Genomic DNA, 14,622 nt, shown 5'->3' on the forward strand with positions numbered 1-14,622 from the left:
CTTGTAATCCCTTCCGCTGATATGGTGGATCAGCCGCGTAATGTCACATGTAACCGTCTGCCGCCGTAGTATACCAGGAGCCTCCGCAGTGAACGCTAGGTTATCAATTAGATCCTCTTGTGCTCCATCTACCGGGAGGAACTGACGAAACGCGGAGGGTGTTGCACCCCCTTAAGCGGAATACTGAAACTGACTTTGAAATATATTTGTGAAATTCCAAGTTACTCTCAAAAGTCACTTGAGGTTACCGTTGTCTCGCGACGTAAAGCCCAGAATTATTATTATTATCAAAGGTCACACAAGTCCGGTCTGTTGATACGGCAGCATGTTGCTCATGGGAACAGTGCGTACTGGGCCAACTTCACAGGAAACTGTGCCGACAGTTGCCATACAGCGTCCGAGGAAAACCCAGGGAAAACACGCAGAGAGCAGAGCCGGTGCCGTGATTCGAACCCAGTTTGCCTCTCAGGAAGCGGTCTGCGCGGATTACATTGCATTCGATAATAACTCCGCAGAGCTTTCCGCTGCATCGCCTGTTGACGCGTTGACGCAGATTGTAGGTGATCATCTTTTTTTAAAGTATATATAACAAAAAAGTAAAAGAGGACACAAGTTACTGAAACAATTAGCTAGTTCGATACAAAGTACGCGCATGAAAATGTATCTAATATTTTCCGCAAGATACCCAAAACGTATATAGGTACGTATAGTACTCCGATCCTTTTACTCAGCTACTTGGCAACTCCGCAGAGAAAGACACCGAATACGCAGAACAAACATCATGGCGCCTTCCGAACATGCATGGACGCAAGCAGAGGGCATCACCTTCTGGCAAGCCGTTTGTTTTCCCCCGTTCATTTCTAGAACACAGATGAGATCATCCTTATATATTCAATAAAAGTACAGATAAATCGCGAGAGCAGAGACACGCGTTCAGTATATCACAGTCATTAAGTCCGAACAAATAAGACGCCTTCCACATGTTCACGTGGGCACCTCACTGTGCTTCCGAATTCGTCCCTGGAGGTCATCCAGATCTACCCTGTGGAAATCTTCGTCGCTGCTGTCCTCGCTACTCGAACTGTCGGACTTTTCTGACGCTGCCGTGTGTCCATTGGACTGCTGTTCCTTGTGCACAGGTGCAGGTTCGTCTATGGAATCCTTTCTCTGTTTCAAGATGACTGGTCCCAGACACTCGGGGGAGTCCGGCGTGGCCACAGAATCCACCACTATGCTTGGTGGCAGTTGCCACGACTTCTCGCTGTTGCCGAAGTTTACTTGGCCCGACGATACTCCGCTGTCGGCGCTGTGGCCTGGCCTCCTACAGAATGGGATGATGTCCAATAATCTGTTTTCACCCAAGTACATGGCGAGTTGGATGCTGTAGGTTGCCATGGCTACAACGCCGAATACCTGGCGTACAGAAGCAGAGTTAGGGAAAGAAAAATACGTACGCCACATGAAATCACGCAACATTTACCAAACTTGCGCTGACATTGTAAGCTTATGCTGCGCCATGCTTATCCGAAATTTTGGAAGAAAGCCTGGTAGCGGGCTGAACATTGTCTGGCTATTACAACCGACGTATCACTACGTACCCTACCGTAAACCTGCTTTGCATCAGCGTGTATTCACGTAACGTAAATGCAGAATCAAGTGGAATCAAGTGTCACATTCAACGCCTATGCTTTCATGCCTTATACGTACGTTATAATGACTTCTGCAAACAGGATGTGAAACGGGAGACTAACCGCTGAAAAGCTCATTTTGTAGCTACATCGAGGAAAGCGCATTCCGCTACGCTCAGCGCAGCATTAGAGACGCATTCCAGTTGCTTCATATTATTACACTTTACAGGGTGCAGTGATTTATCCAGACCCCCCTACACCACCTAACACACCCCAAAATCTGCAGGAGCCCCCGTAAAATTTTGTGAGATTGCGCAATATTTTGTCAAAAAAGACACCCCATTGCGGAACCCAACCCCCCAAGGACGAAATCCTGGATAAACCACTGACAGGGTGACTCCCGTGATGTTCATCAGCACCGTATGTATACGGTATAAGTTTAGGGTTCCGGGTTTTCGGAGTTTATTTCTGGGCGTTACCGGAGGATGTTTTTCGGAGTTTATTGTTTTTTTTAAAAAGCGGAGTTTTTCGGAGTGTATGGTTTACAGCTCAGTTAATATCCGAAATTCGGAGAAAACTTGATGACGCACGCACAGTTGCGCAGCGAAAACGCAGTTCTCACATTTATTGCTTCAACACTAAAGAGACACAAGCTTAACAACACATATCCTGTGACGTACGCTGAGGTGTTCCGCAATTCCAAATGTACCCTTTCCATGTGCAGTGCTCACTGTTATGCGACAGTACTTACATATGACAACCTCGGCATTGCGATCGCGGGACGATGTGAACTCCTCGAAATCAGGGTACTCCTTGACGTAGTCGCAGGGCAGCTTTCGCTTGCGTCCCATATTGTCGTCAGCTCTGCAACTAGTTGCCCTTTCAAAGAGACCACTCCGTATGACCTCTGTTCGATGCTTATTTTAGTGCTTAGGTAACATGTCGGAGAAAGAAATCGAGAAACAGACTGGGGGAAAACCGGCCGGGCGGTGAATCCTCAAGTGGTCGAGATGACCGCCAAAGAAAACGGTAGGTCACGGAAACCATTATTATGTTGCCGTGGGGCCGCTGTCCGAGGTCAGAAGAAACCCAGGATACAAAAGGAGGTCAATAACAATAACTCGGTTATCAGGGGAAACATCTGCCAAGCGGAGTTTGTCGAATTAATCCGAATTGCTTAAAATTTTACCGGAGTACGTTTTTCGGATTTTTTCGGATAAATACGAAAACCCAGAACCCTAGGTATAACCTGATGTCGCTCTGCACGTACAGGAATTCCAGATGTGAATCCAGTTGTTGTTTGAGTTCAAATACTCTTTTAAGAGCTACACAACATTGGCTGTCAGTCAGGACGCAAGCAGCGCGAAGCTATAGAAATATTAGGAGGGAGTGTCCGTAACGCGATATTTGTCTTTGTGCTGAGAAGATGGCCGGCAAGGCAACCACTGTAGGCCCCGCTCCTGCATACTAGGCACTGTAGGCCCCGCTCCGGGGAGACCTCATGGTTGGGTACGACCCGCGCCTATTTACAGTTATCCCATCATGTTGCCAAGCACAAGGACATGTCTCCGGCATTTAATTTCAATTAGATACCGTGGTTTGGGGTCTGCTATAATTATCTAGAAATTTGATGCAGAATGGTGATTTTTTTTTTCTGGGGAACTAGTATTTTTCGTGGAATCGGATGTACCGCTTATGGACATATACACTACATGAACATTGTAGGCCACCTAGACGACTGAAGCAAGAACGTGAGAATTTGGAATTACAATACCAAATACGTGCACTGCTTTATAGACCTCTACCCGAGAAACGTCATCATTACGTTGGCAGACAGACTGAAACCGAAACAAATCGGAAGGGGAGGGCTGGGTTCCACGAATGGGCACTTGTTCGCTGCCTCCTATTGAAAGAAAAGTAGGACCGAAGGTCGCGTCCCTTTCAGGGACTACATAAATGGCCACGCCAACATATATTGGCGTGAAAATATTTCACCGTATTGAACTTTCGGGAAGAATTTAACAAAAGGCATCACAACTGTTCAGTAACCCGTTCCGTTTGTCTTCCTTTAGAGTCCTTCTAACTCAGACAGAGATTAAGGGATCCTTACTCGGCTGGTAATCTGGTACACGGAACAGGTACGATTGACACACGATAGTGATTTTCTAACTTTTACAAAGGCCGATCTGCGTGGCAGCGTGCTTAAACACATATACGCTGGCTGGATGATCCAGGCTTACAAGGAACTGGAATCACGAGAAGCGAACATTCGCGCGAGATTCATGATGGCTGGACTACCATCTCCACTTGCAACGGAGAAGAACTGGGCACTTTATGAAGCAATGCAGCGTAATAGTGCAATAAACCACATATAGAAGTTACCTCAGCGTCTTGGGCCTTATTTCTTACATATTTCTTTCTCATATTTTTCTGTCACTGTTTCGAATGTTTCGCGAAAATTACTACTTATACAGTAATCCGTGTTTTGAACTAGGAGCAAGCGGATGTTCCGCAGGAAGACATCGGCCGGAAGCGCATCCTGCTGACTTTCTCTGTTCCGATAGCGTGCCTTTCTCTGATGACAAGTGGCAATGATTGCTGGCAAAGCCACGACGACGAAGCCTGAGCTTGGGCACAACGACTATATTGACGTAACGAAGCTCAGGCTCGTGGATCTTGTCCACCCGCCTTGCCTGCGCACGCATGCTATTTTATCTTATGATATATTTTGCTGACAAACTTCTGCATCAAGGGAGACTTACGGCAGCGCATTGGTAGCCAATCCGGTTTCCATGCAGGGCAATCATGAAGACATTGCCGATGAAGTAGAATAACACAGTCAGCGCCAGGTAGGAGCACTCCTGGTAAGAAAACACAAGGCTCCTATACATTAGAGTCTGGTAACGAAGCGTTATTTTTGAAAGCTATAGACGAAGAAAGTGGGACATTTCACTGAGGGAATAGAGAGTTTTAGCGCATCGTACGGTAACGCCTTTGCGTACGTTAGGTAGTGGTTCTGCGCATTGCGCGAAGCTCTCTTTATTGTTTGAGCGTGCGTAGAAACACCAACGCTATCCCATACGTACGCAAAGGCGATAGCGTACGATGCACTGAAACTCACTATTGTGTGGAATAAGAAGAAAGCGAGGAAGAAGAAAGACGCACTTAGCCAAGGTCATTTAATAGCCATCTACGTTGAGTTGTACGTTGCGTTGGAGTTGTAGTTACGTGGCGTTGACTAAGCTACGGTGCAATAGTACTTGACTGCATGAGGGTATCGCTTCACCAGCTCGCGTAGCTGAGTGGTTAGCGTGCTGGCCATATCATGTCGAGACTGTGAGGTACTCGGGTTCGATTCCCGGTGCCGGCTGTACCGTCTGGGGGTTTTCCTGGGTTTTCCTCAGACGCTGTCAGACATATGTCGGCACAGTTCCCTAGGAGTCGACCCAGACACGCACATTCCGCTCAGAGCGTCAGTCGTGACGTTGTCCACCTCTGTGCGACCGACAACGGCGAGCTCTTTCATAAGCACCACCACCGGGCATCGCTTACAAATATCTACTGTGAAAGCCAACAAAAGACGAGGACGGAACAACAACACACACTAGCGCTAGTGTGTGTTCTTCTTGAGTCGTCGTCTTTTATTTATTTATTTAGGTTAATGACTCTGCCAAGCAGTATCACATAACGGGCTGAAAAGATGGGGTACCAAGTACTACATTGAACGCTGAGCACTACATTAAACAAAAACAAAAAAATGCAGGAAAAGCCAAAGTACAACTGCGAGCAGCACGTTATACCAGCATAGTATAGACATATCAGTACATGATATAATCATAGTCTATTGAAAAATACAAGAATAGAACAAGTGAGATAAGTGAATAAAACAATAGATCAAAGAATGTTTCGTTGCGCTCCATTGTGCAATTTGGAATCGACATCAACTAGCACAGACTTTCACCAGCAGGCGTATTGGTTCAATGGAGAGTGCTAGTAGATTGTCGACTATGTGAAGTTATCGTATCCAATGGCAGCGTGCATGACTCAGAACCTTATCTGTTTGGTACGGTACTTTGGAAGCCGTGTTATCAACGGTCTACTAATACCCCTGACACACGGGCACGTTTGAACTCCTTTACACAAAGGGCACCTATAGCGTGAAGGCGTTGCGTGACGTGACACACGCAGACTTGTGCGTAACGCGTTACTTGTAATTGCGTTACTTGTAATCAATTACTTTTTTGAGTAATTTTTCGAGTAATCAGTTACTTTACTGTGAAAGTAATTTTTCGAGTAATCAATTACTTTTTGGAGTAATTTTTTGAGTAATCAGTTACTTTACTGTGAAAGTAATTTTTCGAGTAATCAATTACTTTTTGAAGTAATCGATTACTCAGTAACTGATTACTTTTCCGGCAGAGATTAACTTATCTTTCAGATGTTCTGGCCCAAGTGAAGCCCCTCGTGCCGTCGACCTTTGTTGTCGCAAGCGCAGGTCACTGTAATAACGTTCTGGAATTTCAGGTCTCTCCCTAATCTCTTCCTACACCAGTGTGGTGGTACTGGTACCTGAAGCTTTGGAGGTTTAGTGAGTCGTGGGCACGTGGTCATGGGGAAGTTCCAGGCCATGGTCTTCCATAATCGGGTCAACGTCTTCCCGGGCGATAAATACAGTAGACGTAGAGATCTACCTGTCCTACGCGTTTTTGTTTTTCGTGTTATTTTAGCTGTTCCGCTGTTGAACTTCTTCTTCTTCTTTTTTTTTTTTTTCTGAGGCACACAAAGACGGGTATAATTTGTGTGAACGCAGAGTAACGACCCGAGTAACGCGTTACTTTTTTACTCGTTACTCAATTACATTTGGAGTCGAGTAATTGGTAACGGTAATCAATTACTTTTTTCAAGTAACGGGCACAAGTCTGGCTCACACACGGCACTCTTTTACGAAGCGGAAAGGAGGTCGGCTATCTCCTCCAGATCGGCGTTTGGCGTATAGCCCCGAACGAAGGGCGGTACCACGACAATACCCTGGAACGACGGCTAGACCGTGTTTTCATTTTTCAAGTAAGCGTGCAGATATTGCAGTTGCAGTACGTATTTTGAATTTATTGGTCGTATTGTTATATTTACTGTTAGTGTTATCTAACTACCTGTCTTTTATATCTTTGGGTATATTTTTCAAACGAAACTCCGAAAGGAGTTCGCTCCTGCCGTGTGTCGGACTCCCTGTGTGAAATAAACTCCTTTCGCGAAAGTGTCCTTTGCAGCTGTAAAGGACTCCTAATGGAATGGAGTCCTTACGTGCCCGTGTGTCCGGGGTATTATCGTGGAGTTATCGTACATACCGGAAGCGAGTTTTAGTTTCACGATAACGTTTCCGAAAACGTGATAAGCCAATTGCCTGAATCCTTTGGAGTCGGTGACATCACGTTGCTGACATCTGATTGACTGACACCGATACGGAGTCGGAATCCGAGGGCGCTTACGATTTCCTAAAGCTCCCTGTGTTTTTGTGCATCGGAAGCATTCTACGAAAACGATACGATAAAGGAAGCTGTATCACAGATCAGAGACGTGATGTCAACCCCTTCGAAGATATCAGGCGATTGGCTTATCACATTTTCGGACACGTGATCGCGAGTACCTTCCGATGTACACAAAACTCGCTAATGACAACGTGCACGATACTTCGGAAGCCACGTTATCAGTGGTCTACTTATGACCCTGTCCCGAGGACAGTCTTATCATTGAAACGAACGCCCGTTGAACATGCACCACCAGTACCTCTTTACACGGGCAGTCTTCAACGACCGTTGAAACCAACTGCCTTGAAAAACGCTCGCCAGCAAGCGTGTAATGTGTCAACTTCTAGAAGGGTATTGAATCCAATGCTGCTTGACAGGTTGACACGATACACTCTTGTTGGCTTGTGGCGCTACATGCGTTTTTCAAGGCAGTTGGTTTCAACGGTCGTTGAAGCTGCCTGTGTAACAGGGGTACAAGTGTGTAACGTGTCAATAGGGAGTTTTAGGGAAAAGGTTAAAGTTTCACGCGATAACGTTTTCGAAAACGTGATAAGTCAATCGCCTGATTCCTTTGGGGTGGCTGACATCATGTTGCTTATATCTGATTGACTGACAGCGATTCGGAGTCTGAATCGGAGGGCGCTTACAATTTCCTAAAACTCCTTAATTTCTCAAAGAGCATTGGATCCAGTGCTGCACGACAGGTTGACACTTAACACGGTTGGTGGCGCTACGCTCACGTTCAATGGCCATTGGTATCAATCGTCATTGAAGACTATCCGCGTGACAGGGGTATTACGCTCTCTTCTCTTTAGTGTGTCAGCGTATAGCGTGGCCTATACGTACCGTGAATTTGTGGTATGCTTCTCGGATGGGTATCCTGTTTGCGACACCCAGGAACCTAGCTATGAAGATGGCGCCGGTGAAGAGAAAAGAGGTGAAGCTGACGAATGCGAAGAAACGGTACGTGTTAACGCACGCCGGCGGAGCGCATGCGAAGTCTCCTCTGCATTCCGCCACAGCTTCCACACTAATGAATGCCGCTAGGTTGAACACCTGCCAAGAGAACATATTATCCAAACTGTACACACTGTAGCGACACAACAAAAAAGAGAAACGACGAGCCTATTGGAAATTTGTTCGTGGGGTTACCCCAGAGCATGAGGTCTTAAGGTATTATGGGACGTTTGGGGTAACCCTAGGTCCTGGGGTAACCCTAGACCCTGGGTTTCGGTTAACCACATGGTTTCTTAGGGTATCCCCAGGACGCCTTAGGGTAACCCGGGACGCCTTGGGGTTACCCCAGCAGATCCTCAGGATTTCTGGGGTAACCTCAGACCTTTTCTGAATAGGTACCTTTCTACACTGAAAGATTAATCTGCATAAGAACAAGTACTAGGCGAACGAAACAGTCGTCGCATGCTTTCGTTAAGTGTGCAATTGTCGTATAGGCATTCCGAGGCATATTATTTACTAATTTAATCGTGCGATATAGTTTGGATGCATGAGAAAGTGAAGTTGAAAAAGGGACACATGGGGTGACACATACGATTTCGATGATTGCCAAGACCCCGTTCCTGGACTTGATGTAGTTAGTGTGCTGCTTGGCCGACGACGCGATGCTGTGTCTCTCATCGTCCCTATAACTGTCCCCATCGGTACTCATGTCTATAAACAGAAAGGCAAAGAACACAAATTTTCAACTTTCGGATATTCGGGTAGGAATTGATGCTTGTGCAAGACGCGAGATAGCAGCGCAACCGTGTGTATACGGATGGCGGCGTATCGTCCCATTTTCCCCGGGATATCGCTGAGACAGGCGTTTAGATATCTCGCTCTGAAGCTCCCACAAATTTAGAACATCCGTCATGTGCAGTGTTGACACGACGAAACATAAAGCATAGATAATCCTAGAATACTTCATGAGGGAAGGCGACCTCATAGTGTCCCTAGCGGCAAAGGGGGAAATTCCAGTACCCACAGAGCAATGTTTAACGTCTGCTCTGTGCGGGGCCTTTTTAGAATGTGTGTGTGTGTGTGTTTTAGTTTCAGGCAGTTTCAGGTGTTTTAGTTCAGTTTAGTTTCAGGTGTGTTTAGTAGTCAGGTCATCACGCACATGATTAGAATCATGCAAAGTTGCTATAAAAATAGCTTCAATATTGCCCCGTATGTCACCGATAACGTATTTCATTTGTAGATAATATAGTTATCTCTTAGAAAAGGGCTTCACTCGGCAAATAGCTGTGACGCGGTTCTTAGCTACGTCGGTAGTTTCTTGAATCCATCCACAGCCATCATCACATACCACGACACTGCAACATAGCCGTTTCACAGATCAACTGAGAAAATTCAGAAATTGCACCCTTCCGATAGTCACTCCTTAGATACAGGGTGTCTTTTTTTTTTCGATACAAATTTTTAATTTAAAAAACTATATGGGCTATAGACATCCTCTTTTCACTTCTATCATCTCTCGGCCGGCGGACATTCTTGGCCATCTGTTGCTCAACCGTCGAATGACTGATTACCTAAAAACCGTTAATTAACTTTTTAATTATAAAAGCTACGAAGTTGTCCCAATGAGAACATCTGCTCCCTTCGGTCACCTGATGTCGTAGCCGTTTTCACAACGAAAATCAGTTCGATAAATCCGCAAAAGATTCGTGAAGGAACACCTTTTTTTTCTTTATTTTGTTCATTGCGCATCTTCGGAGACGCGTCTTTCCTTCACCTCCAATGTGAGAGGGTGAAGGAGCACAGTACCGCCTCATGCGTCGAAGAAGATTAGCTTTAGCTTGCGGAAACAAAACAAGAACAAATGTATCGGGTGACGCTCTCGGCACTGGCCTTATCTTGGGTTGCATTTTCTGTTTTCTTTTATAAAATCGTCTCTTTTATAATTAGGGAGTGACTTTTTCGGGTTCAACCCGATTCCGCCCGGTTATTCCTCCCTGAATTGACCTCCGACCAATTCGGGTTAAACCCGATTTCTCCCCGAATTCCAGTCACTATAAAATCCTCAAGTGACGTTTCCACTGAAGACGAACAAAGGTCGCCACGTGTAACACATGTAAGAGTGGGTCACTTACGTTCCCAGCAGTACAGCCATGTGTAAACACTGTCTATGCCTTCGGGGATTACCGCGGGAAGGTCACGATCCCGCAAAAAAACAAGAAAAGAAAAACAGAAAAGAGAGATTAGGAAATGACTTAATAGACAAGAGGAGAAACAAAAACACCCGATAACACCCGAAGGCACAATTATCGCACGATTTCTCCCCGAATTACAGATTTAAAAATAGTGCCCGATTTTTACCCCTCGAATCTGAGAAAGGCATTTAACCCGAAAAGGTCACTCCCTATTTATAATATCGCCTCTTGCGTCATGGAAAGAGATTATAATCTCTTTCCAGGACGCAAGAGGCGACAGTGTGCTCTTTCACCCTCTCACATTGGGGTGAAGGAAAGACGGGTCTCCGAAGATGCGCAATGAACAAAATAAAGAAAAAAAGATGTTCCTTCAGGAATTTTTTGCGGACGATTGATTGAACGGATTTTTGTTCTGAAAACGGCTACGATATCAGGTGATTGAAGGGAACAGATGTCATCATTGGGACAACTTCGTAGCCTTTAAATTAAAAAAAATTAAGGATTTTAGGTAATTAGTCATTCGACGGTTGAGCAACAGATGGTCAAGAACGTCCGCCGGCGCAGAAATGATAGAAGTGAAAACAGGTTGTCTATAGCCCTTATAGTTTTTTATGAAAAAAACTGTATGAAAAAGACACCCTGTATATATATATTTAAAAAATGCACTTCGTACGTGGTGCGCGACTTGGAGATTATCCCCCTCACAAAATATCGAAGGAATACTTCCTGGAAATGGGGTTGCAGAGAACGTTGTACCCAGCGATCATCGTATATCGTAACGCGAGCCAACAGCGCCCCACCGTCAGTTTCAAAAATAACGATCATGTAGCAGTAGATGAGAATGAAGCGTAGCTTCCTGTCCAACCCAACTACTATTTTCTGTGGCACTCGTGTGTCTCAAAATGAACTTCATAGCGGCACAACAAAAGCGTTTCGTGCCCTGGGAATCATCTAACGGTCGGATGCCCTTTTCCGAAAGAGAGACCTCATGATTATCGTAGCCAAAACGTGGGCCAACACAATCTCTTGACCGAAATCTTTTCATTGTGGCTTTGGGGGTAAGGTTTAAGAATGGCGCTGCAAGGTAATAACCGCCCGTAGCGGTAAAACGGCGCACGTCTGACCTTGCTGGAGCTGCTGCGAGCGTGATGGCTTCACAACACACTTCGTACGTACCGTCAGAAAGTATTGTCAGTGATACGGCAGCAAGCGGGAAACTTTTTTTTTGTGTGTGTATATGTATGCGCTCTTTTCAATGCTATTATCGTAGGAGAACTGGACCAAACATTTCGTAGGACATTTTGAGCGCCCAATACCGGGGAGTTGAAAGCCCGTCGCCACAAGTGGGGGGAAAGGCGAGCTGAAGTTCGAAGGCATGATGGCATGCACTAAGAACCATCTATATGTAAAGCAGTGATGTAATACAACAACACGTGCTACAGGCAGTGCTGGTGCACGTTATTAATCGAATATTCACTTATCAAATTTCGCGAAGTCTTCAAGGTACGCATTATAATTAGGCAAATGCGGTGCGCCATTTGTCTTTGTGTTTTTGTCGGACCTACCGAGAGTCAAATATAGTTTCTAACTTAGCATTGGAAAGGCGCACAACGCAGCTTGAGCTCACTAATCCGCGACCCGATATCGTGATAGCGGCTTCGCACTTTCGTCTATCTTTTGATTGCATTATCACGCACTTACTAGAGACAGGCCCAAGCAGCACAATCCGCTGAAAGTCGAGTGCAATAGGGGTGGACGGGTAGGTGGAAGGCCTTGAACACACTCGTGAAACTAAAGAACATTGATAAGACACATACCGGCCACCCCCATTGCACTCGACTTTCAGTACATTGTGCTGCTTGGGGGGGTTCCCGTAATGCGATCGCAAGATAACCGCGAAATAAGCGATCGAGTGACTTTCTGCTCTTGACAAAGGTTACGCTTCAATCATTTTTCGCCGCTGTAGATCTGGCAGGCAGGTAAGGACTGCATTATCGTAAGCCATAGCTTAAAGGGACAATAAAGTGGATATATTTCTTCTCGCGGAATAAGAGATTCCGTTACCTTGACAACACCACAAAAGGAACGGGATTCACCGGTTACGTCGTCCGTGATTTATGAGCGAAAGGAAACGCCAATTTACGCCTTCCTCCTTCTTCTGCACTCTAAGCAAAAAGGAGTAATTTCAGCCCTTCTGAGTGCACTGCCACAAAACTTAGTCCTTTTCAGGAGTAAATGAATGTCACAGAGTGGAGACTGCATTTCACACTCTGCTCTAAGAGTCCCAGGTACATAATTCGTGTGCATGAATGGAAATACTTTGAATTAAACCGTCAGTCGTGGTACAGTATATGTCGAGTGATATGAATTCTTGCGACATGCATAGGGCACAATTTCACGTGGAAGAACCGCGGGCTATTTCTTCCTCTGTGTTGGCGGATGATTGCTAAGTTGGCCAAGTTATACAGTCTTATATTCCATCAAATTCGCGAAGAGCGCACATTTACATAGACTGTACATCCTACACCGGCTGTGCTGTCTGAGGTTTTCCTTGGGTTTTCCGAAGGCTTTCCAGACGAACGTCGGCACAGTGCCCCCTAAAGTCGGCCCAGGACGCGTATTAACCCCCCCTGTCCCCGACTCTTTCCTGCTGTCTTCTCTCCATCTGTCCACATCTGTATGCTGCTCATAGCCACCATTGCTTCGCGGCGCTAGCACTACGGCATAGGGCACGGAATCAAACACGGAACAAAGAAAAGAAAACGTAGACTGTTACATTCAGGAGACGATTTGCGAAGTTCAGTGACTATTTGTAGTCCTGCCCTATTCAAAAATACTTCAGAAAATCTCATAGAAACATAGCATTCTCTCAGAATTTCTTACAGAAGCGTCTTCCTACAGAGGATGCAGATTCGTATACATATCCTCACAGGCACACCAATGAGAAAATATCCTGTGGGATAATTCAGGGTCTGGCCTTGTGATTTCTATGAGAAAACAGCGTGATTCATACAGGGTTGACTTTCTCACGAACTTCTCTTCAGTATCAAGAGAAATTTTGAAGGATATTTTTCCCTGTCGGATGAACATGAAGCAAGAACTGACGGGCCGCAGAGAGTGATATGTCGTCCGTGTTGGAAAGTAGTTCGTGCGATTTCTTATGTTGGTGAATAATCCCTCTTAGGTAGAAGTGTCATGGTTGCTCCGCTTTGTTGTTCCTATTGAAACTATTAATTACATAACCTGTTATGACATTCCATCGTACATTACTCGAGGCGTTTATTCCAACTGCCAGCAAGTTAGTTAGTCTGCTTTGAAACGAGGGAGCGCATGAACGCAGCTACGCATCTCAAGCAAATATCGCCTGGCATTCAGGACTTTCGTCTCTTTTGAGGTATATAGCACGTGTGCGTGAGGTATATAATCGTCCGTGCTATGCATTCCCATTCTTTATGCGTCTTTACCCCTGTTCGCAGGTATTCTGTGGATCGGAAGGTAGAATGCAGTGAGATGGTTATAGCAACTGTGCTTTGTGCAAAAGGTATGTTACATATTTCTATGCCTATCTCTCACGCACACACATGTTGTTGTAACCGTGCTTTTTGAAATGCTGTTTCTTATAGGTTAAACTCGTAAGAAGCAGCACGCAGCGGGAATTAACGCATTGGATCCGAGTTCGTGGTCGTAACCCATTCTCGTCTCGAGAAAGTTGGATGGTACTTTTACGCAAGAAAGCCTACGCCTCGAGCCGGGCCTCGAGGCCTGTAAGAAATCCTGTGAGAAAGGGTAATGGGCCACCCTGCAAGAAACACCCTAAGAAAGCTGCACTGCCACATAAAAAATCCCAGGATTCCAGACTTACTTGCTGAGAAGTATTCAGAGTAAGTCGCATGCCGCCACTGTAAGGAATGTTGCAGAACATTTGTGGCCCAGCCAATAAATTCAGGAAAGTGAGAAAGCCTCACAGGCCACCCTGTAAGAAAGCTGCATTGCCACTGCCTGTAAGAAATCCTGTAGGAAAGCCTCTCTGGAATCCTACAGGATCCCTGTAAGAAACTCTGAGAGAAATTTTGTAAGATTTAGTCTCATAACCTCATAGAAATTCCTTCAGCGGTCTGAGAGATTTCTTTTGTAAGATTTTCGGAAGTATTTTTCAATAGGGTGGGGAGTAAATTTCAGGGATATGGGACTAAAATGAGGAGTAATTGCAATCTCGGGGACTAGCAGCTGCAATTACTCCCGGTTTCACTCCTTGTTTCCTTAGAGTGTGCGGAGCGGAATCTCATTGGTCTTCTCAAACGATTTGTCCAGTCATCGCGG

At 45.5% G+C, this 14,622-nt stretch overlaps 1 protein-coding gene across 5 annotated transcripts in view; it reads right to left on the minus strand.

Annotated features, from left to right (window-relative positions):
- Positions 1-872: 872 nt before the first annotated feature.
- The window catches only part of LOC135378376 (uncharacterized), a 52,374-nt gene continuing 38,624 nt past the window's right edge, over positions 873-14,622 (minus strand). For all 5 annotated transcript variants that reach the window (XM_064611414.1, XM_064611413.1, XM_064611415.1 and 2 more), the window contains exons 2-5: positions 8,703-8,821; positions 8,000-8,209; positions 4,391-4,489; positions 873-1,413 (exon numbers count right to left, since the gene is read on the minus strand). In XM_064611414.1, the coding sequence (XP_064467484.1) occupies positions 985-1,413; positions 4,391-4,489; positions 8,000-8,209; positions 8,703-8,819 (855 nt within the window). In that variant the 5' untranslated portion in view covers positions 8,820-8,821 and the 3' untranslated portion in view covers positions 873-984. The remainder of the gene's footprint in view (positions 1,414-4,390; positions 4,490-7,999; positions 8,210-8,702; positions 8,822-14,622) is intronic.

This window comes from Ornithodoros turicata, chromosome 1 (genome assembly GCF_037126465.1).
Source record: "Ornithodoros turicata isolate Travis chromosome 1, ASM3712646v1, whole genome shotgun sequence".
Lineage (NCBI taxonomy): Eukaryota > Metazoa > Arthropoda > Arachnida > Ixodida > Argasidae > Ornithodoros > Ornithodoros turicata.